Raw genomic sequence first — 25,177 nt, forward strand, 5'->3', positions numbered from 1 at the left:
CTAATAGTCCACTTAAAACAGTGCATTTGTGGAAACTTTTGACTCACATATAAACTCTATGAAATGAACCTATAATAACTATTTGCCTTACCTTCAGTCTGCCTGTGCTTGGCACTCCACTCATATTTAACAACAATAAGAGATGGGTGGGGATTCCCAGGTGGCACTAGTGGTAAAGAACCCACATGCCAAGGCAGGAGACTCAAGAGATGTAGGTTCCATCCCTGGTGGACTATAGTTCACAGGGTCGCAATGAGTCTGACACAACTAAAGTGACTTATCATGCACATAAGAGATAGGAACGACCAAGCTGGTCTTGCCCACAGTGCCTAAAAACTAACTGACTCAACTCCTAGTTTATTTCTTAATCTCTCAGCATTTTTCAGGCCAGGAGAGTCAAAGAGGCATCCCGTGGGAATGATCCCACAAACATAATGGTTTCGAGGGTGTGGCTTCTGCCCCAAGGTTAGAGGAAGATTGTGTTCATCACAGCTCTTTTAAAAAAGAACCTAACAAAGCACCTTCCTTCACATCAGCCATCCTCATCCCTCAAAGACCTCACTAGAGGAGGATTGTGGACTTTTGAGATGGCAACTTTCACGGGGAAGGAAGAATTTGGGGGTGGCAGGGGTTAACACAAAACATTTGTTGAGCAGGAAAGCTGAGGACACCAGGGGAAAATAATTAAGAGAGATTCAGGTGGTGCTAGTGGTAAAGAATCTGCCTACCAAGGCAGGAGATGCAAGAGACGAGGGTTTGATCCCTGGGTCAGGAAGATTCCCTGGAGAAGGAAATGGCAATCCACTCCAGTATTCTTGCCTGGAAGATTCCAGGGGCAGAGGAGCCTGGTGGGCTGTAGAAGATGGGATTGCAAAGAGCTGGACACATCTGAGCACAGCAACAACAAGATAAGAGATTTGCTATGTTGAGATCTCAAAGAGCAACTGCTCTTTCTACAAGTCCCCAGAGCTGCTATGGATGAAGAACAAGAGTACTGGGTCCTTAAGACAGAAAGGGAGCCCAGAGGTGAGCAGCAGGGACACCATCAGGTTTCAGAAACATGCTGGCCAAGTACTGGAGGCACACTGAGAAGGAAATTCACCGTGACCTGTTCCCCTAGGGAAATGATAAAGGAAGCACACAGATATGTGCCTGTTTTTTGTTGCTGTTCAGTGGCTCAGTCATGTCTGATTCTTGGGGACCCCGTGGACTGTAGCACTCCAGGTTCCTTGATCTTCACCATCTCTCAGAGTTTGCTCAAACTCATGTCCATTGAGTCGATGATGCCATCCAACCATCTCATCCTCTGTTACCCCCTTCTCCTCCTACCCTCAATCTTTCCCAGCATCAGGGTCTTTTCCAAAGAGTTGGCTCTTCATGCCTACTAAAAGCTACCAATCTTCTCTAGCTCAGGGGCATAAGAGAGGCTTTAGACAACTTGCCTGATCACTTCCTAAACACTTCCAGATCATCTGGTAGCAAAAGGTTTTCGGGCTTCTCTGGGCAACTAAGATCCTTCACTTCAAGAATGTATGGCATAAGAAATTCTCCAATTCTTTCAACCAAATAAAGTTCCCAGTTGGAACAAAATGTTCTCAGCATGTCTTGGTATAAGGGCGCTGTACTACATTTACTAATAAGGCATAGATGAATGCTATAAACTTCTAACAGAAAATGAATTCCTATCAGTATACCAAGTAGGATTGTCATACTTGACCAAAAACGAAAAATAATACAGGAGCCCTGTTACATTTGAATTTCAGATAAACAACAAATTATCTTTTAATATCAGTATGTCCCGTGCCATAATTGAGTCAGACTTATGCTTAAAAAAATTCGTCATTTATCTGAAAGTCAAATTTTACTGGGTTTCTGTATTTTTCTTGCAATCCTGGTAAACAGCTTTGTCCAGGAGCCTGTCTGGATACAGGCACCAGGCTTCCAAGAGCTAAGAAGTTATCAATAAGGAATTTGGATTGATGGGGAATAAATAACATTCATTTGACAGTGAAGGAAATAGCTCATTTTAAGGATTCTTTCTGAGAATGCTTATATATCATTAAAATTTTTTTTCCTCCTGCAACTAACAAGTGCGTGCATGCTCAGCTAGTCAGTTGTGTCAGACTCTTCACGGCCCCATGGACTGTAGCCTGCTAGGCTCCTCTGTCCATGGAATTTTCCGGACAAGAATACTTGGATTGCCATTTCCTCCTTCAAGGGAGCTTCCTGATGAAGGGAGTTAACCAGAGTCTCTAGTGTCTCCTGCACTGGCAGGAGAATTCTTTACCACTGAGCCACCTGGGAAGCCCAAATAACAAGTAAATCCCTTTGAATATGTGTTTCTGTTTGGGATTCAGGGACAGCATAGAGCCTTCTGTCCGTGTTCCCCAAGTCAAGACTTAGGAACGTCCCTCACATGGAAAGAATGCCACCGTCTCATCAGGTATGAATGAGGGGCTTCCCTCCCCTTGCAGTTCTGCTGGGGATGGATGGACCACAGGGTCTGTGAATGCTCCTGGGTTTTCAGAAGGTGAGGCAAGAAGCCATTTCCTGACTCTGTATTCCTGGTGCCAACCAGGGGCCGCGTGCCCCCGGAATATGTCCTGAGGAGCCTTCCTGGGGCTGCTGCTGTTGCGGGGAGCTAAGTATCAAGCCAAAGGAAAAGTCCTCCTTGGGAAACAGCTCAGCATCTGCAACAATTTCATTTGCAAGATTTCCTGCTGTGGCTAAATGCGGTGGCTGCTTGGTTTGTTATTTAAAAGAGTGACCCTAGTGAGACCAGAGCTCTGATGGGAGTGGGGAGGGGCTGATTTCAGATCAGGAGGAGGAGGAGCACTGAGGATGCCTAACTGAATTCCACTGATGAACTGAAAGAGTCCCTGTTAGTCAATCCCAATCCTTTCTGGATCCTAATGGAAAAACTATTCGAATACTAGTGTTCAAATACTAAGAGAGGCTAGGCATTGGATTCTAGAGCCAGGGGCAGCTGCACTGGGGAGAAGGGGAAGGAAAAGGCAACAGAGAAGCATGCGGGCTGCAGGTCCACGGACAGGGGAGATGTCCTGTCCAGGGGAGATGCCCAGCAGACAGTCAGAGACAGAAGCCTGGAAGAGTAAGGGAACAGGAGCAGAAGAGAACCTTCATGGAGGAAACAGTGGAGACGTGCTCTGGTAAGCCTGGTGAGCCCTTTACATGGAGCAGTTGGCAGATCGAAGGAAGATGGACTGTCTCTCTGCTCTGCACTGGTCTCAAGGAAAGTGTGAATAACCTGGACTGTGCCATCTTTGTTCTATTTAGGACCACTGTGCACAAGAAGGCGGAGGCGAGCGTTTGTGGTCCTCTTAACAATAAGCTGCAAGCAAGGAGGACAGAGGACTGAGGCTTCCCTGGTGGTCTGGTGGTTAGGACTCCGAGCTTTCATTGCCTAGAGCCCAGGTTTAATCTCTGGTGGGGCTACTAAGATCCCATTTTGTGGACAAAAAAAAAAAAAAAGAGCACAGAGAATGAAGGAGGCTGCCTTCCTGAGTGGCCAGAAGAGATAGCGGCAAGGTTAAGAACAATTATGGTTTCAAAGATATGGTGATTGGAGACCAGGCTTCACAGATATTTATAGTCTAACATGAAGTCAGCCAGGTGAGAGGTACTATCTTCAGATGGTAGCTTACCCAGAGGAAGTTTTTAAGATAAAAGCAGGCATTCCTGAACTGTATTTATGGACCCTAAGGTAATATCCACTTGACTTCCTTGGGTTGTTTGGCAGATGTTTTCATCTCGATATTCCTTCATTGTTAGTTTTGGTTTTTATGAACAAATATTTGGAAAAATCATCTGAATCAGATTTGAATTTAACACTAACAATGAGGAGAAAACATGAACGTACAGAACTGAACACATAGTAAGTTTTTAAAGGAAACGTCCCTTGTCTTGAAAAGAGGAGCAGAGCAGAGACGCTCCTGCGGGGCAGGGAGGTACTGGGTGATGGGAATCTCGGAGATACGTTCTGCAGTCGATCCAAGGATCTTTCTCATGCTGCATGAACAAAGCAGACAGAAGTGTCCCTGATTTCACAGAGCGTACAGGGAAGAGAGGTGATAAAGCACATAATGACGATCGTCTTTATTAGAAAGGCAGAGGATGCAGGGCAGGTGTGTAACAGAGTGATGTCAGCCCAGGGCTTGGCTTGCAGAGGAAGGGACGCCAAGACTGAATCCTGAGGGACAATGAAAAGGGGGCAGGAGAAGAGGGCACGAGCATCTGTGAACCGCCAGGCAGGGGCACCTGGGGAGCACACTTAGGCAGCAGTAGGGGCTGGAAGGGAGAGAGGGCATGGTAGGTTCAGCCTGGCAGGAAGGTGGCATTGAAGAGAGAGCTGCACGAGACAGTTTTGGAAAGCCAGGAAGGCTCACGCTGTGGAAGACTCTATAAACCATATTAAGGAGCTGGGACTTTATTACAGGAGCAATGAAAAGCTGCTGAAAGGTATTAAGTACAAGAGTGATGAAATCACATTTTCATTTTAGATCACTCTGACTGCAGAGGAGATTGAAAAGAAGCAGAACTGGGAGCCAGAAGGTGTTTAAGAGGCCCTGTAGCAATGCGAGTCAGAAGAGGTGGACTGGGATGCAGCACACGGGTCAAAGTAAGAGAAGGCTCTCCAGGGAGAATCCACAGACAAGGTCATGGTTGGCTGGAGCATCAAGGACATCTTGGACATTTTTATTGTAGGCACTGGGTAACAAGAGGTACTCTTTATAAAGGGCTTCCCGGCTCAGTGGTAAAGAATCCGCCTGCCAGTGCAGGAGACCCAAGAGATACAGGTTCAATCCCTAGGTCAGGGAGATCCCTTGGAGAAGGAAATGGCCATGGACTCCAGTAGTCTTGCCTGGGAAATCCTATGGACAGAGGAGCCTGGCAGGCTATAGTCCACGGGGTTGCAAAAAGTCAGACACAACTGAGTGACTAAATAACAACATCCCTTTATAAGAGGTGCCAATTTCTCTAGAAGAGTGTGGGGAGGGTTGATGGGAGATGAGACAGCAGTTGAGCTCTGAATATGGCGTGCTCTAGGGCCCACAGCATCCAAAGGAGAACAGATGTGGTCATAGTTAGAGGGATACACGTGGGGCTCAAGGGAGACACTGCAGCCAGAGACATCAATTTGGGGGAACTTACAGACATTGCACTCTCAGCAATGGATGAGAAATCTAGCAGAGGGTCTAGGACAGAACCCTGAGAGGCACCAATATTTAAGAGATGTGTAAAGAAACAAGCAAGCTGGGAGGCCAGGACAGATCTGCCAGGAAGGCAGGAAGAAAACCAAGATAGTCCTTAGCAACAAGTGGGAATAATGAGGGATGACAGAGAGAGCAGGGAGTTCAAGGTGGGGGAATGTCAGGGCTGGATCCAGGTCCAGTCACAGAAAGGCTATGGAGTTCAAGTCCCTTCCAGAAGTTAAATAAGCATTAGTCGGTACACATTCAACCTCCTGTAAATACAATATACTTGAACCTCTCCAGAGTACACTTTCTAATATTTTATTTTTTAAGCTGGATGGAGGGTACCTGAGTATGAATTAAGTTTTTCTGAATACGTTTCTATATGTCTGATATAGTTCATAATAAAGGTGAAATGGATACCCCAAACACATTGTTGAGTGAAAGAAAGTACGGTTATCAAACAGTATGTTTGGTTAGAGTTTCATTTATGTAAAACTGTAGATTCATCTCCACACAGGTACACATGCATAGGGAGCTAGTTATAAAGATGCTCATTGATTATTTCATCAATGATTGTTTCTTCAGATTTAAGGTCTTTTTAACTTTTGGGGGGCCTCTTCCATATTATTTGAATTTTTATTGGAGTATAATTGCTTTACAAAGTTGTGTTAGTTTCTGCTGTACAATGAAATGAGTCAGCTATGGGGCTTCCCAGGTGGCTCAGTGGTAAAGAATCTGCCTGCCAATGCAGAAGATGCAGGAGACGCAGGTTCCATCACTGAGTCAGGAAAATCCCCTGGAGAAGAGTCTCCCTCTTGGACCCCTCTCCACCCCGCACCATCCCACCCATCTAGGTCACCACATGTAGCAGCTTTATACAAATAAAAAAACCACAGAAGCAGATACAGAACCTGTACCTGACTGGTTTATACAAAGGCCCCTATGAGGATGTCCTGCCATCAAAATTGGATTCTGACTATAACCTGCCAGGCTTCTCTGCCCATGGGGAGGGGTGAGGCCAGGGAAGCAGAATTCCACCCATATCTTCTCATTCAATAAACCAGAACAAGGGCAACCATAAAAATTGTTTCTACAATGGTGCTCTCACTTAATCTCAAAGGCAGAGAGAGGAGAAGCAAAAAAAAAAAAAGTTTAATTAAAAAAATTTTTTAAGTAATAATAATAAAAACAATAAATGTTCAATGAGCCAAAAAGAAAAAGACATTACCATACATGTAATATCTATTTCTGTCATATTTGTAATGTCATATCTGTAAATACAAACTATTAATAACTAATTCCTGGTGGTGAGCACACTGTTATTTGTTGCAAAATTCTTTGTATTTACTAATTTTTTAACTTTTTTCAATAAAATCAAGAGTATTTATTAAAATGCAAAAATAAGCCAAGGGACAAACCCTTTTCATGTGCCTACAGACTTAGCTACCTTATTCCCTGTTCCTTCTCAGTACAGCATCATCCCGAAGGTAAGGAGCCAGTCCTCTCTCACATCTATGCCTGTCTCGTCTTTTCCAGTGATCAGGTGTGTAGCCATCGGACAGATCTGCGTTCAACTTCAAACTGAACCTCTTAGTTTCAGCATGACCTTAGACAGCTTACACCTACAAGCCCATTCTCTTATATCGTAAAATGCAAGCAATTTTCAAAAGCTGCCTCGTAGAGTTGTTGCCTTGAGGGTTAAATGAGGTTGAACACACAAAACTCTTAAGAGGAAGACCAGACATGTGGGAAGTGATCAAGAAGGAGGGGAGCTGTTCTGTATTTCTTAAAACAAGAACACCGCACAGTGAGCTCTGAATCTGGGTTGCCCCCACCATCACTGGCCCGCCCAGTGGCCAACCTTCAACCTCAGACACTGCGAACCGCTCGTCCCGGTATGTGAACCTCTGACCCAGTCTCGGAAGCTCCCCTCCGACCCAGTCTTGGAAACTCCCCTCCAACATCCACCATCGGTGCACCCTCTGCCACACACTCACCTGTTCAGCATATTGGACTGGTAGATCCTCTTCTCGTGGGTGTTGTAGCAGCTGCTCTTGGGCTCGGGGATGAAGCTGTGCTCGGACAGCATGTCGGAGGCCGCGGTGGTGATGATGGCGATCCCGTCCCTCACTCTGGCAGGGAGGCCGTAGTCCCACTCATCGTAGGACACAGAGACCAGGCCGGTGGGGAACTCCGAGGGCACTGTGTCCGTGTCCCCCGCCACCAGACTAGGCACAATCCACGTGTAGCCGTAGCCGGTCAGCCCTACTGAGTTAGCCACTTCGAAGATGTAGGTGGCCTCTTCCTTAGTACAGTAAAGAAGAATGATGGGGCTCTGAAGTTTCTTGAGCTGGTTCTGGATCTTAGAATCCCCATCGTCCAAGGACATGTCCAGCAGAAGGACCTCCTCCAGCTCCCAGCCCACGAAGCTGTTCTCAATGGTGCTGCGAATCTTGTTGACAAAGTCCTGGTAGCCAGGGAAGTAGGTGGTGACGATAGAGAAGATGTACCAGTCATACTCCTCCATGATGTTGAGCATCACGGAAGCCTGCTGTTCAATTGATGGGCCGAACTGGAAGAACATGGAGGATTCATCCTAGAGCAGGAAACATAAAGAAAGAAAAAGAAAGAGAAAAGTCAAAACAAAGATGAGGAGGGAGAGCCTGAACCAGCTGGACGCAGAGGTTTGTTTGTGTCAATTACTCTTTCCACGTTAATGCCTTTAAAGAGGGATATGTTTGAATTGCAAACATTGGTAATACTCTCCTTCTTAAAACCTTCCCCTGGAGAAAACCAACCTGGATCTATGCTCTCTTTGAAGTCCTCGAGGCTACTGCAGAGCCCCAGACAGCCTCTCAAAATCAAATATGTTAGTATTTCTAGAGCAAAATGTAGGAAGAGCCACAAAAAGCAGGATAAAGACTAAAATGGCCTCATGTCAGTTGAGGTCAGGGTTTGCTGTCAAATGAGTTATATAAACACAAACTTGCTCTTTCCAGTTTTTGAGACTTTTGGATTCATCAGTTGTGGGTGTGTTTCATTCAATCCAGGGAATAATCCAAAACGCCCTCAATCTGCCCTTAAATCTGCCTCAAGTAGGGAGGGGGCAGGTGAGTGGTGCAGCAGGTGAGTGGCACTCAGGTATGGTGAGCTGGGAAGTGCACTGTAGCACAAGATTTGATCAGTGCATTGTCTATAAAGACATAACCGTTAAATGAATAGCACATGGAGTTTTCTCTCTGTCTTCTACTCTGGTAATGAGGCATATAGGTTAGAATGAGGAACAGATAGTCTATGTAAGCTACAAGTTACAATGACTTGTCTTCAAGATCATCTGTGATTAAGCCTGTATTCGAGAACAGCATATAGAGAATAGCTCTTTTTCTTTCCTCTATAATGCCAGGGGTCTCCATCTGACCTGTGTATTACACACAACCCTCTGTCAATGTTAAGCATCTTATGTTTTCTCCCACTTTGTGAGGGGAAAATCCTTTTACATTTCTCCCATTTGAAGCTGTATCCCACCTGCCATTTGGACATGTCAGGCCCTGCATTTTATCTCCATCTTACAGCTAGAAGAATCTGAAACCACAAAATGAAGACCCTCTCAGCCTCATCCTTCTGTTTCAGTCTATTTTCGCCTGAGTTCCTCCTGGGTAATGGCGTCTCTTTTCTTGTTCAGTGGCCCCTGTCTCCTATCTGATGGTTTATCTCCATTTTATAACTATCCAAGCTAACAAAATTGTGTCTTTAATTCAAAGGGGGCAGTGCTTTTTTATCCCCGAAACCAGAGCTTTGAAGCATGGTTACAAGAGATCAGGCTTTTAAACAAAATGATGCAGTGATTTCTTAGTCCAGAAACATATTGTTGTACAGCTGAGAAATTGCTGAGTATTTTTTGGGCCCTTGCTATTGAAAAAAAAAAAAATGCGGGCTGGGAGATATCCAGCTGGTATCCAAAGACCCTGATTCGGCAGCAAGAGCTGCCAGCTCAAGGCTCTGCCAGGGCTGTGTGTGCATCACGTGCCTTGAACTCTTCACATTTTCTTACAAGTGATCCAAGTGAAACAGGAGCTGCTCAGTCATTTGGGGTTAATTCCTTCTGCTATGGGTAAAATGGTGCTTATAATGGCTCCCTCCCCTGGCTTAAACATACAGTCTAAGAGAAGCCTCTTAGGACCATGGAACTCAGGGATATAGAGAGGGTGGGGCACCAAGAATGCATGGGGAGGGAATGGAAATTATTTCAGAATAAAAGAAAGTCCAGGGCCAGATGGCTTCCCAGGTGAATTCTACCAAAAGTTTAGAGAACAGCTAACACCTATTCTGCTCAAACTCTTCCAGAAAATTTCAGAGGAAGGAAAACTCTCAAACTCATTCTACAAGGCCACCATCACCCTGATACCAAAACCAAAGATGCCACACACATACAAAAAAATTACAGGCCAATTTCACCAATATATATAGATGCAAAAATCTTCAACAAAATTCCAGCAAACAGAATCCAACAACACATCAAAAAGCATCATCATCAAGTGGGCTTTATCCCAGGGATGCAAGGATTCTTTGATATATGCAAATCAATTAATGTGATACACAAAATTAACAAATTGAAAAATAAAAACTACATGATTATCTGAATAGATGCAGAGAAAACTTTGGACAAAAATAAACACTCATTTATGATTAAAAAAAAAAAAAAACTCTCCAGAAAGTAGGCATTGAAGGAATCTACCTCAACATAATAAAGGCCATACATGACAAACCCACGACAAACATTATTCTCAGTGGTGAAAAACTGAAGGCGTCTCCTCTAAGATCAGGAGCAAGACAAGGGTGCTCATTCTCTTCTCTATTTTTCAACCTAGTTTTGGCAGTCCTAGCCACAGCAATCAGAGAAGAAAAAGAAATAAAAAGAATCCAGATTGGAAAAGAAGAAGTAAAACTCTCACTGTTTGCAAATGACTGATATTACATATAGAAAACCCTAAAGATGCCACCAGAAAATTACTGGAGCTAAGGGTAAAATGGTGCTTATAATGGCTCCCTCCCTTGGCTTAAAGAGGGACCTTAAAGAGGAACCTCTAAGGACTATAGCAAAGTTGCAAGATATAAAATTAATACTCAGAAATCCCCTGCATTCCTACACAGAACAGAATAGTGATTTTCAATTTTTTTTTAAAATGCGGCCAGCCCCTGCTCCTCGTCTTCTACTTCAGCGCCAAGTATGGACTGCTCTTCGGGTGACACTGGCCTTGTTCTTGGGTTACAATATAGAGTGGGAATCCAAGGCAGCAAAGCTTATTTATGACAAGACTTGTCAGGGGCCCACAGAGAGCTACAGTAACAGGAAAGGAAGGTCCGTGACAGAACAACTTACCCAGAATGGTTGTGATCACCTTAAAGTGACAGCCATTTGTTTTCCTTGTTACTTTCAGCTAAACTGGGGAGTTTGGGAGATTCTCAAATGAGATGTATTATCACTTGAGTTTTCACCAGCCCAGTGGACATGACAAAGGGACAGATGCATCCAAATATACCTTAAAATGCACGGGCGTAGGATGAGATGGGTAAAACTACTGCCCATTCTATGTTAAATGAACGTATCTTATCCCAAGGAGGTTCTTGAACACCCACAAAGCTCCAGCCACAGTGAAGCCCCCAGCCACAGTGAAGCCACAGCTGATTCCAAAACACAGCTAGAGATAGCCTTGAAGGAAAACCCATAGGCATCCATAGTAAATGAGCCCACACTAATGAGACTGAATTTAAAAGAAAGCCAATCTACTGTATACCAACCTGACCCTCTCCTTTTTAGTCTTCTCTTAAAACTCCCTCACAAAAATAAATGAGCTCTTAAAGAAACTGCCAGCTATTATGTGAAGAAAGCCAATAAATAGTGAAAGTAAAAAAAGGAAAAATTAATATGGTTTCAAGTTACCTCCACCACATGCTCATCTTACCTACTAATTCTGTTGTCTTCCACAATCATCCTTTTCTGACTTCCTTCACTCCTGTCAATGCCCAGTTCAACCATCTTATCTTGCCAATCCTTCATTAAATAAGGAGGCCTTACAAGGCAATTTTATCTGGGGCACCAAGAGGAGGTTAATGAAACCAAATGGGAATCAAGAGACAAAGTTATAGCTTGGGCAAATGTTTCCTGGTATAATGATTGGTCCAGCGTTATTAATTTAGTTGACACATCAATCTGGTATATAGCAGTCGGGAATGGAACAGCTCTTTTTCAACAAAGCTTTGGGCTAACTATAAGTTGTAAGCAGTGACAGCCTTTGCAAATTATGGTCACAGCCACAAATCAAAGAGCAATCTTGATGTGTGCATGGAGTGGAAAGGACTGTGGCCATGCATCCATCTTGGCAGGCTCCCAGCATGCATTGTGATCACCACAAGAAGTAGCATCTTCTAGGATGAAGGACAGGGATATAACTCAGCTCACTATGCTTCCCCACTAACATTTTTATCTCCTGGTGTCATTACAAAATGTTATGTGCACAGGTCCTTGGAGCAGTCTCCTCAGATTCCCAGTCAAATTTATTATATGAATGTACTTCTTCAACTTGCCTCCAGAGCACCTTTAAAGCAGCCCAAGATAAAGGGTTACCATGACTGATAGGTGCAGCCAGCACAGGGAAGCTACGATGGGACATTAGAGCCTGTCAGTCTGGAACTGTTATGGTGAACCCCATCATGTCGGTGTTCATGATGTTTATTTGATAAGAAGAAGAAACAAAAACAGGTACTATTTCCATTCTACTAAGTGCCTCAGAAAATTGCTGCCTAGAAAATTAGCAGTACATGAGATTCTTCTTCTATATCACCGAGATCCCTTACAGATCTGCTTCAGACATAAAGGATATACTAATGGGGTTCAGCTGCCAGTTCATCTTGGGGACTGAATCAGCTGAAGAGAACCCCCTCACCCAAAGTGAATAGAGTGCACGGAGTGACCGGTGGTCATGGAGTCTAAAGACCTAGTCCTCCTGCCTTAATTCTGGGCAACTCTGAAGGATGTGTCTGTCTTCAGAACTTCCCACAAGGTTCCATTAATACTGCATCAAAGGACTTCCTCGGTGGTCCAGTGATTAAGAGTCTGCCTGCCAATGCAGGGGACACAGGGTCCACTCCTGGTCCAGGAAGATCCCATATGCTGCAGGGCAGCTAAGCCAGTGCAGCACAATTACTGAACTCAGCAAGCCCTGGAGCCCACGCTCTGCCGCAAGAGAAGTCACCACAATGAGAAGCCGGCACACCGCAACTAGAGTATAGCCCTTGTTCGCAGTAACTAGAGAAAGCCTGCGCACATCAACAAAGACCCAGCACAGTCAGAAATAAATAAAGAAAATACTGTCTCACACTGTATTTCTCCCTCTGTCTACTCCTGCCCTTCTATTCAGGGCGTGTAGGACTGGAGAGCATTCCCTCCTAAACCTCCTATGCACCAACTTCATCTCAGATCACCTCAGGGAACCAAACTGGAGACTTTATCCATTTCCCTTTTCTGATGTGGAAAAGAGACAACTTGAAAGTGAACATGGTATCTGTTTTCAAATATAAAAATGATTTATATGGTATAAAAATAAGTCTCTGCCCATTGGCTCCAGAGGAGAAAACTGGGACCAGTGAGCAGAAGCAGTAAAAGGCAACATTGGGCTCAATGGAGAAAGTACATTTGCAACAATTATAGCTGTTTAAAATGAAATGGGCCTCGTAAGGTAAGGAGCTTGCTGTCGTTATGAACATTCAAAAAGGAGTTGGATTATTAACAGATAAGGGATTCTCCCCAGCAGTCCATGTGGAAAATGCCATGCTCATCTCTCAGGCCTATTTCAAAAGTCAGCTTTTTTTATGCTTGTTGTCTTTTCTGACTTTCCCAAGTCAAGATAATTCTATTTTCTCTGTGCTTTCACAATATTTTATACATGCCCCATCACCATATTTATTTATTGAACACATTTTAATCAAGTACAATTGATGTACAATATGATATAAATTATAGGTGTGCAATACAGTGACTAACAACTTTATTTTTTTTAATTTTATTTTATTTTTAAACTTTACAATATTGTATTAGTTTTGCCAAATATCAAAATGAATCCACCACAGGTATACCTGTGTTTCCCACCCTGAACCCTCCTCCCTCCTCCCTCCCCATACCCTCCCTCTGGGTCGTCCCAGTGCACCAGCCCCAAGCATCCAGTATCGTGCATCGAACCTGGACTGGCGACTCGTTTCATACATGATATTATACATGTTTCAATGCCATTCTCCCAAATCTCCCCACCCTCTCCCTCTCCCACAGAGTCCATATACTCCATCTATAGTTATTATAAAATACTGGCTATATTCCCCATGTTGTACAATTTTTCCTGCTGGCTTATTTTATACCTCGTAGTTTGTAGCTGTTACTCCCCTACCTCTATATTGCCCCTCCTTACTTGCCTCTGTGGTAATCACTACTTTCTTCTCTGTATCTGTGAGTCTTTCTTTTTTGTTGTTATATTCACTAGCTTGCTGTATTTTTTTTTAGATTCCACATTTAAGTCATATTATTCAATATTTATCTTTCTTTGTCTAACATCTCATTTAACATAAGACTCTTCAAGTCTATTCCTGTTGCTGCAAATGGCAAATTTTCATTCATTTTTATGGCTGAATTGTATTCCATTGTGTGTGTGTGTGTGTGTGTGTGTGTGTGTATACACATACACTCACAGACCACACCTTATTTATCTATTCATCTGCTGATGGACACTTAGGTTGCTTCTATATCTTAGCAAGTGTACATGAGGCCACCATGAACACTGGGATACATGTGTCTTTTTAATCAGTGTTTTGCGTTTTTTCAAATATATACCCAGGAGTAGAACTGCTGGGTCTTCAGTTCAGTTCAATTGAGTTGCTCAGTCGTGTCCGACTCTTTGCGACCCCATGAATCGCAGCATGCCAGGCCTCCCTGTCCATCACCAACTCCTGGAGTTCACTCAGACTTACGTCCATTGAGTCGGTGATGCCATCCAGCCATCTCATCCTCTGTCGTCCCCTTCTCTTCTTGCCCCCAATCCCTCCCAGCATCAGAGTCTTTTCCAATGAGTCAACTCTTCGCATGAGGTGGAATTTCAGCTTTAGCATCATTCCTTCCAAAGAAATCCCAGGGCTGATCTCCTTCAGAAGGGACTGGTTGGATCTCCTTGCAGCCCAAGGGACTCTCAAGAGTCTTCTCCAACACCACAGTTCAAAAGCATCAATTCTTTGGCGCTCAGCTTTCTTCACAGTCCAACTCTCACGTCCATACATAACCACTGGAAAAACTATAGCCTTGACTAGATGGACCTTTGTTGGCAAATAATGTCTCTGCTTTTGAATATGGTATATAGGTTGGTCATAACTTTTCTGCCAAGGAGTAAGCGTCTTTTAATTTCATGGCTGCAGTCAGAGTTCTTTTTGCCTTTTGGTACTGTTCATGGTGTTCTTGAGACAAGCTTACTAGAGTGGTTTGCCATTCCTTCCTCCAGAGTTGTGGTTTTTCAAGTAGTCATGTGTAGATGTGAGAGTTGGATCATAAAGAAGGCTGAGTGCCAAAGAATTGATGCTTTCGAACTGTGGTGTTGGAGAAGACTCTTGAGAGTCCCTTGGACTGCAAGGAGATCAACGAGTCATTCTTAAAGGAAATCAACCCTGAATAGTCATTGGAAGGACTGGTGCTGAAGCAGAAGCTCCAATACTTTTGTCTACGTAATATGAAGAGCCGACTCATTGGAAAAGACTGTGATGCTGAGAAAGACTGAAGGAAAAAGGAGAAGAGAGCAGCAGAGGATGAGATGATTAGATAGCATCACCAACTCAATGGACATGAGTCTGAGCAAACTCCAAGAGACAGTGAAGGACAGAGAAGCCTGGCGTGCTGAAGTCCATCAAGTGGCAAAGAGTCAGACATGGCTTAGGGACTGAAGAAGAACAACAACAATGGTAGTTCTATTTTTATTTTTTTAAGGGACCTCCATACTATTTTCCATAGTGATTGCACCAATTTACATTCCCACCAACAGTGTTTGAGGATTCCCTTTTCTCATGGGAAGCATATTTGTGCACTTCGTCCCATTAAAAAATGTGCATTTCTCAAGAGCAGGAATTGCACCTTATTCATCTCTGAATCTCCAGAGATTGTGAGATGAATTTCCAGGCACGTGAAAAAAATTTAAATGTTTGTTGTATTAATATTACAAAGTACATTCCTTTGTTGGGTGGGAGATGAACTGAAATGACCTTGATGGTCTCAACTGGTTCCAAATTTCTATGCTGATGGCACATGTCTGCAGTTATGCCTGAATGGTTGTGCACTTGTACAAAAAGTGAAGGGGATCCACCTTGGAGCCAGCCTGAGAGGCAGGAAGTGTACCAGTCATTTCTTCATTCTTCTCTACAGCAAATTCCATGAAACATCATCTACACTTCTTCCAACTCCTCTTCTACCATTCTTTCTTGTACTAATTCCAATCACACTTCCAACCCCACTCCTCCTTCCCAAAAGATCATCTTGTGAAACGCAGTGGTGACATTTGAGTTGCCAACTCTAATGTCCATCTGCAGCCTTTAACTTGGGTCATCACAGGCTCCTAAATATGCTTTCGTCCCTTGGTTTCCAGGGCTTCGTATTCACTTGACTTTCCTCCTAACTTACTGGCAGCTGTTCTTCCATCTCCTTTGCTGGTCCCTCCTCTTCCTTCTGATCCTTTGAAGCGGGCATGCCCCAGAGTCAATCTTTGATCCTCGTTTTGTTCCCCTTCTCAGAGATCTCACTCAGTTTCCTGATTTAAATCCCAATTTGTTGCCGATTGCTCTCATACTTCTTTCTCCAAAACTTCAGACTGACACATCAAACTGCCTATTCTACATCCCAATTTGGATATCTCTGAACCATCTCCAACATTTCCAAAATGGAAATGTTTCCAATTTCAGTTCAAGGCAATTCTCTCCTCCCACTGCCAACCCCGCTCTTTCTTTGGACTTCTACATCCAATCAGCCAGGACACCTTGACTGCCTTACCTTCAAAAGGCTGTCCATACAGAGCCTTTTACCACCCACGTTGTTTGAGCCACCCTAATCCTTCACTTGTCATTGAAAGGCCTGCTAACTGGTCTTCCTGCCTCTGCCCCAGTCTCATGTACAACAAAGAAGCAAGATGATTCTTTGAAAGCTTAAATCATAAGATGCTATCTTCTGTCCCAAACCCTCAATGACTTCACAACTCACTAAAAGGAAAAAGCTGACACCCATGATTGGAACCCCACTGGCCCTCAGATCCCACCTTCTCCAACTCTACCTCTCACTCTCCTCCAAGCATGCTGAATTAAACACACTAATTCCCACCCCAGACCTTTATTCAAGCTATAGCCTCTGCCTGAAACACTTCATCCAGCTTCCCAGGTACCCGCAGGGCTAACACACACACCTGGTACAAGTCTTCACTAAAACCTCACCTTCTCAACAAAGCTCAATCCTGAGCCTGCGATACGATACAATAGTCACCCTCTCCCATCAAAGGCAGGCCTGAGCCCTCTTATCCTGCCATCATATGAAACCCACTTTTAATTATGAATCCACTTTTGATTTTTGCCTCAGCATTCATTTATCACCATCAAATATAATACAATGTATTTATCATGAATGTTTGCCTCTTCCCAACTAGAATGTAAACACCATGAAGGCTGGCATCAATTTATTTGTTTATTGCTGTAACTCAGCACCTGGAATGGGCCCTGGCCCAAAGTGGACTCTCAGTAAACAGCTGTTGAATCTTAAAAAGTAGTAATTTGCCATTGTTTGTGTTTGTATGTGTTCACATTTTTCTGTGGGGTGTGGGGTTCATGTATCTTTTCTAGTTAGTGTGTTCACATTCTTCAGATAAATATCCAGAAGTAGAACTGCTGAATCATACGGTAGATCTATGTTCAACTTTTTGAGGACCCCCATACTGTTCTCCATAGTGGCTGTACCAGTTTACATTCCCACCAATAGTACCCGAAGGCTCCCTTTTCTCCACATCCTCACCAACACTTGTCATTTCTTGTCTTTTTAATAATAGTCATTCTAAAAGGTATGGGCTCCTGTTTTACTATAGTTTTGATTTGCATTTCCTTGAAGATTTGTGATGCTGAGCATCTTTTCATGTGCCTGTTGGCCATCTGCATGTTCAGGAAAAACATCTATCCAAGTCCATTTTTTAATCATATTGTTTGCTTTTTTGCTATTGAGCTTTATGAGTTCTTTATGTATTTTATATATTAAAACCTTATCAGATATATGATTTACAAATATTTCTCCCATTCAGTAGGTAGCCTTTTCATTTTGTTGATGGTTTCCTTTGCTGTGCAGAAGATTTTTAGTTTGATGTAGTACCACTTGTTTATTTTTGCTTCTGTATTACTCAGCCATAAAAAAGAATGGAATCTTGCCATTTGTGACAACATGGTAGGACCTTGAGGGCATTATGCTAAGTGAAATAAATCAGGCAGAGAAAGACAAATACCATGTGATTTCACTTATATGTGGATTCTTTAAAAAAAAAAAAAAAGCAAACAAATCAAATGAAAACAAAACAAAAAAACAAAGCCAAGCTCACAGATACAGAGAACAGACTGGAGGTTGCCAGAGGCAATGGATGGGGAGTAGGTGAAATGGGTGAAGGGAGTCAAAGGTACAAAGTTCCAGTTATAAAATAAATACGTCACTGGGATGTAATGTACCACATGATGACTATAGTTAATAATACTGTACTGCATATTTGAAAAACTGCTAAAACCTTAAAAGTTCTCATCACAAGAAAAAAAAGTTTTATAACATGTTTGGTGATGAATGGTAACAATACTTGCTGTGATCATTTCACACGGTTTACAAATACGGAATCATTATATTGCACGCTCAAAATAAATATAATATTACATATCAATTACACCTCAATTACAAAAGTGGCAATTGATGTTGCATCCAGATAATTCTCATGCATGCATGCTAAGTCACTTTAGTTGTGTCTGACTCTTTGCAACCCCATGGGCTATAGCCCTCCAGACTCCTCTGTTCATGGGATTTCCCAGGCAAGAATACCAGAGTGGGTTGTCATGCCCTCCTCCAGGGTATCTTCCCAGCCCAGAGATCAAACCCACATTTCGTATGTTTCCTGTATTAGCAGGTAGGTTCTTTAACCACTAGCACTACCTGGGAAGCCATAGATAATTTTCAAATCTAGTTTATTTTTGTTGGCTATTGAACTGATAACATTTTCCAGCATTTTATTTATTTTTTAATTGAAGAATAATTGCTTTATAGAATTTTGTTGGTTTCTGCCAAACATGAATCAGCCGTGGATATACATATATCCCCTGAAGTCCCTCATGCTACACAAATCTTAGCAATGTATAACATCCTAGGGATTACAAGCCTGCTAGGCCATTAAAGCAATTTCAGATTAAATAAATCTGACCTTTCTCCTCCTTCTGTTTGCCTTCTAAATTCAGTTCTTAAGAAGGATCTGTGTTTGAAAAAAGGCTAGAAGCTCTAGGCTTTTGCTGAAAACCTCCACTACCCATCAGATTTAGAAGGCAAATGTAGAAATGACGGGCTAAGAGGTCAGGTTCCTCCAAGCTGGGTCAGTCCTGGGTGTTTCTTCTCTACTTTTTCCATACCGAGCACAAAGTAGAAGCAGAATATGGGGACAAAAATCTCTCCTCTCCCAACACAAGGGGAGGATTTTTCTCTACCCCTCCAACTCCAAGAGATCCCCTTTTTGGTGACTATAAACTCTGATATCAACCATCATTTTTTTTCAGGTGACTAAGGCTGGTGTAGCTATTTAGAGTGGGTTTGGTTAGTGTCAATTCTGTGAGCCCTGCAAGAAAGAAGAAAACACCCGATGTTCTCGCCATTAATCAGAAATATCATGAGTGAAACACACAAATGAAGCTCACTGGTGGAGACGCATGATCTTTCCTGCCAGTTAAATGCCAGATTCATTCTCAGTAAACCCTTGCACACAAAGAGAATGCTCTGGGTTTTCAAAAGCCCATGAACAGACATTCAAGCAGATTGAGCTAGTCTAACAGCCATTCTGGATAGCTAAACAACTCCCCCAGAAGCCGGCATTCTTTTTCTTATTTGTTCTTTCAGAAGATAATTTTGCTTTCTCCTTGAATTGTGTCCTAGTTTCTTCCCTGAATCTCCCTCTTGGATGTGCTTCAATCGCTGAATTTAAGCCACAGCTGAGAAACAAACTAAAAGTATTCACTTTGAGAATGTCTACAAGGTCCTTCCTATTCTAGGTCTCAGGGACAATTTTTTAGCAAGAAGAGAGCTTACCAGCAACAGACAGGGCAATAAGAGGAGAAGAATAAAAAAGTCCAATTCCCTCTCACTAAAATACTCAAGTGAATTAAAGAATTAAGTCAGGAAGCAAAAGGCCTGGAGAATACCAAGAGGACTTTCAGAATGTGCTTGGGCTCTGCTATAAGGTATCAAGACAACAAAATCCTAACAAGGCAGCTGCATTTCATCTTAAATTAAAATTCTTCACTATGGCCAGTGTTTTATGCACATCAAAACAACTCTCAGATGAACTGACTTGTATTTTTATTAAGAGATCCTTTTCTATAAAAGAACGAGCTGACATATTCAACAATCACCATGTTCTGTGACTGAATAAACATACTTTTAAATAAATGCAAGTGGAGAAAGCAGGGGAATGGGAAAAGTTGGGGGGAAAATGAAATAGAGAAAAATAGTATAAACATCAAACCAACAGTATTAATTAGGATTATCAATATCAGACTATATTTATTTAGACAAGTTTACAAAATCAAGTGTGCTCCACACAAATATAGATCTGAGCATTTTCATGGATTAAAAAAAGCGCATTTCATAGATAAAAAGAAGGGCATGGTAAAACTAAACCACAGAACTAAGAGAAAAGAAAAATTTTATTAGGAGCGAAATCCAAAATCAAAACTGCTTATACCATCAAAATCTTTCTGTTTCACTTAAGCCAAGAGGGTGGAGTTTACCGAAGAAATGTGCTCATTAATAAAGAACAGGGTGAAGTACAGACCAGTGATGGTACTGGACGCATCAGCAGCATTTTTCGGAGTGAAGATGTAGACATTTGTCTCAAAAACATTAATGTTCCCATCTCTTAATATGTATTTGCTCAGAGCATCACATTCATATACCAATGGGAGTAAAGAATTGGGGAGGTGCTCACAAGAGGAGATGAGGAGGAAAGGCATTTTATACTTGACAAAGCTAAGGGTGCTGGTACCTTATATGTTGCTGAAAATAACAAAGCCCTGGTTCTAAATACAGTAGCTATGTTCATGCACATGGGTCTCTTCAAAAGATTCCTGGAAAACAAAAAGTTCTCTGTCCTTCTGTCCCTGCTCTATAGAGAAAGATGAAACGTTGCTGAATTGAGAATCTGGACCAATTGTGCTCTTTGGCACAGGTCAACAAGCCATTGCTGGGAGAAATATCAATAACCTCAGATATGCAGATGACACCACGCTTATGGCAAAGAGGGAAGAGGAACTAAAGAGCCTCTTGATGAAAGTGAAAGAGGAGAGTGAAAAAGCTGGCTTAAAACTCAACATTCAAAAAGCAAAGATCATGGCATCCGGTCCCATCACTTCATGGCAAATAGATGAGGAAACAACAGAAACAGTGAGAGACTTTATTTTTCTGGGCTCCAAAATCACTGCAGATGGTGACTGCACTCATGGAATTAAAAGACGCTTACTCCTTGGAAGAAAGGCTATACGAACCTAGACAGCATATTAAAAAGCAGAGACATTACTTTGCCTACAAAGGTCCATATAGTCAAAGCTATGGTTTTCCCAGTAGTTATGTATGGATGTGAGAGTTGGACCATAAAGAAAGCTGAGTGCCAAAGAATTGATGGTTTTGAATCGTGGTGTTGGAGCAGACTCTTGAGAGTCCCTTGGACTACAAGGAGATCAAACCAGTCAATCCTCAAATAAATCAGTCCTGAATATTCATGGGAAGGACTGATGCTGAAGCTGAAGCTCCAGTATTTTGGCCAGCTGACACGAAGAACTGACTAACTGGAAAAAACCCTGATGCTGGGAAAGACTGAAGGTAGGAGGAGAGGGGGATGACAGAGGATGAGATGGTTGGATGGCATCACCGACTCAATAGAAATGAATGTGAGCAAGCTCTGGGAGATGGTGATGGACAGGGAAGCCTGGTGTGCTGCAGTCCAAGGAATCGCAAAGAGTCGGACACAACTGAGCGACTGAACTGACTGAACAAGCCATTGCCCCCAGGGGCATAAAGAAGTTTCCTGAAAAAGTTTTTCCCAACAAATATCCAGTGATCTGTTGCCCCAGGTCCCTGTACTGAGAAACTGATCACTACTTCCTCACAGAAAGCCAAGGATGGCTGTTCACAATTAACATGGCTTCGAAACTTTCACTTTTCCAAACCAATTTGGTCCTCTGTCTAAAAAAGGTAACACAGTTTGAAGGGCTCCAGAAATGAAAATAAAATTGCATACAAGCAAATTAAATATACATATCCATCTTCAACCGCTTGTCATCACCTGCCTGGCTCTGCCTGACTTGACTGTGGACTTAGAATTTTAGCCACCAGTTGTGCCTTCCACCCTTTAAAGCAGGACTGGTTGCGTCCCATCCTCAGCCAGGACATCTTCTAGAGCGGACTGGGCTGCCCCAACTCCAGAATTTAGAGCACGTGATGTGAGCCTGGCTGGGTGCAGAAGAAGGCTTCCCCCTTCAGACTCACTATGTGCCCACCCAAACTTCTGCGTGACTTTTATTCCTGTCTCTACCAGATGAGACTGGGCTTCCCTGGTGGCTCAGCTGGTAAAGAATCTGCCTGCAATTCAGGAGACCTGGGTTCAATCCCTGGGTTAGAAAGATCCCCTGGCGAAGGGAAAGGCTACCCACTCCAGTATTCTGGCCTGGAGAATTCCATGGACTGTATAGTCCATGGGGTCGCAAAGAGTTGGACACAACTGAGTAATTTTCACTTCCTACCAGATGAACAGCCCTACTCAGACCTTCCCACTTTCTGCACAGTCCCTGCTGAAACCCTTGATGCTGGACACTCCCTGCTCCCTATATCCAGGTGCCAACAGAGACTGGATACCCTTTCTTGCTCTTAATAATAAGAAGTTTATGTTGCTTTGTCCACTATTGTATCAAACCCCTGCATTCCCACACCATCCTGAATCACACCAAGTGTGGGTTATTTGATTCGAAATATGTTTTTTGGAGGGCTGGTGGTGCTAGTGGTAAAGAACCCACCTGACAATGCAGGAGGCATAAGAGACATGGGTTCGCACCCTGGGTTAGGAAGATGCCCTGGAGGAGGGCATGGCAACCTACTCCAGTATTCTTGCCTGGAGAATCCCATGGACAGAGGAGCCTGGAGGGCTTCAGTCCATGGGGTCACAAAGACTGAAGTGACTTGCATGCATGTACACATGCTTTTTGGAGCTTGCTGGCTCCTCCCTTGCAGCAGGCAGTGTACAAGGTAAGATCCACTCTCTCCCTGCCCTTGGCCTCTCCTTAAACTCGTTTAGACCTCAGAATGCCTGGCTTGCAAAAAGGTGAAAGTGGTGTCCAGTGCTGGATTGTTTACATCTAAGTTTCTCTGAAATTTTCTTTGTTCACTTCATGCTGAAAATCACTCTCGGAGACTCACTATGGAAATTATTCAACTTTCACTTTGGCTATGCCTCCTTCGTGCCTATGGGTTAATAGCACAAATGACTCTTTAAGAGTTCAGAATTCCTAACGGCTTACCCTTCATTTTCTTTCCCTCCAGCTCTGGGACATGTGAGTATAGGAAGTCTCACTGAGTACACAGCTTTATCGGCTGGAACTAACATCTAGTCCCCAGCTGGACAAAGGGAGAACCACAGGATCCTGTCCATGTTCCTAGAAAATACCTGTCTATTTCTCTGTCCACACACAGAAGGAATACTCAGCTGAGAAGGTACAGAATGCTACAGATCCAGTTTCCAAAGCAGTCCAGGGTAACTGTCTCTGGCCAGCCTGCCCCTCCCCCCACCAATGCAGCAGTACCAACTCTGCCAATATCCCGGCCATCTTGTCACTGGTGTCCTGGGCACTGGTGTCTTGAGCAATGCAACCCAGGCTGAGGCTTCTTCCTTTGTTGACTCTCTTTGCCCACAGTGTTAGTCCCACAGATGAAGACCCCACTGGAAGATTTCCCTGGTGACTCATACAGTAAAGAATCTGCTTGCAAAGCAGGAGACCCAGGTTCTATCCCTGGGTTGGGAAGATCCCCTGGAGAAGGAAATGGCAACCCACTCCAGTATTCTTGCCTGGAGAATTCCATGGACAGAGGAGCCTGTTGGGCTACACAGTCCATGGGGTCACAAAGCGTCAGACATGACTGAAGCAATTAATACACCCACAACTGGCCTACACTTTTAGCCCAGCATTTCCATTCTCCTCTCTGGGGACACGGGTAGCTGAAATGCTGTCAGTATCTCACTTTGATTCTGAAAGACTGGCAGTGGGCATCACACAAGGGCAGTATCAAAGGTGGCAAGATCACTTCTAAAGATAAGAACTGGATGAGGAAAGGAATGGCCAATATATACATTGTTCTTTTGAAGTTTGTATATTTGTTTGTTTTTAAACCACATTCAGTGGTCTCCTACTTTTCTATAGTTCATATACTTTACCTAAATACATTTCCTTTCATGGAAGCATGTGAGCAGAAAAAGAGTTCTTTAAAAGAAAATGCCAACTGGCATTTCAAACAGAAAGAAACTCAGAGCTTAGCCTTTCACCCATCCTCATCAGAGTCTCTGTAGTACAGAGCCATGGTTACAATCAGATGCTGGCACTTATTAATCTCTCATCTAGGTTCTTCACAGTGGGGCCTCTGCCTACAGATGAATCATCCCAGACGAGTATGATTCTTACACGGTCTCATTATCTTTAGACTTGGCAGAAAAGCCACTCACCTATCAGGCTTTTATCAGCTGGCTGTGAATTCTGATCCAGGCTGACAAAAACAAAATGGCGGATCCTGATGGTCCACGGCGACATTTTGATGTTACTTCGGTAGCTTAAGTGTAAGTGTTAGTCGCTCAGTCGTGCCCTACTCTTTACGACCCCATGGATGGCAGCCCACCAGGCTCCTTTGTCCATGATATTTTCCAGGCGAGGATACGGGAGTGTGTTGCCATTTCCTAAACACTCTATTAAATAAATGCCAGCCTGGGATCTCAAAGAAGACACACTAACCTGAGTGACTTGAGAATACTCTAATCCAGCTCACATACAATTAAACCAGTTCAGGAAAATGGGAGGAAGAACTAGACTATTTCCCAAGCCTTCAAAGAAAATTCCACATTCTTCCTCAGTTACATAGGCCAGTGAGTTCAGCAATCCTGACTTTCAGAAATTCTTCCCTAGCTCTGTCTCAATTCCATCATGCCACAGATGGAACCCTTTGGCTCTCATATTTCCCTTGGTATGTGCATGCTAAGTTGCTTCAGTTGTGTCTGACTCTTTACGACTCTACAGACTGCAGCCCATCAGGCTCCTCTGTCCATGGGGTTCTCCAGGCAAGAATACTGGAGTGGGTTGCCATTTACTTCTCCAGGGGATCTTCCTAACCCATGGATCAAACCTGTGTCTCTTATGTCTCCTGCACTGGCAGGTGGGTTCTTTACCACCAGCGCCACCCGGGAAGTCTTTCCTTGATGAAAGGTCTTCAAAAATTTTGTCAAACTAAATTAAGGCAATGTCAACTTAGAAGATGGTGTGTGATTTGCTTTGTGTGTAAAGATTATTATACTTACTCTCAACCTTTTCTTCCTTAGACTAAACTGATCCTTTTATGTCTCAGCAATTATGGTTCTTATTACAAT

General features: G+C 43.2%; 1 protein-coding gene across 1 annotated transcript in view; it reads right to left on the minus strand.

Moving 5' to 3' along the window:
* Window positions 1–25,177, minus strand: part of GRIN2B (glutamate receptor, ionotropic, N-methyl D-aspartate 2B) — a 353,376-nt gene that overhangs the window by 222,163 nt on the left and 106,036 nt on the right. Inside the window, exon 2 of the mRNA XM_010858710.1 lies at window positions 7,214–7,812. Within this exon, the coding sequence (XP_010857012.1) occupies window positions 7,214–7,812 (599 nt within the window). The remainder of the gene's footprint in view (window positions 1–7,213; window positions 7,813–25,177) is intronic.

The sequence above is a fragment of the Bison bison genome, unplaced genomic scaffold (genome assembly GCF_000754665.1).
Source record: "Bison bison bison isolate TAMUID 2011002044 unplaced genomic scaffold, Bison_UMD1.0 scf7180017864390, whole genome shotgun sequence".
NCBI classification, from domain to species: Eukaryota; Metazoa; Chordata; class Mammalia; order Artiodactyla; family Bovidae; genus Bison; species Bison bison.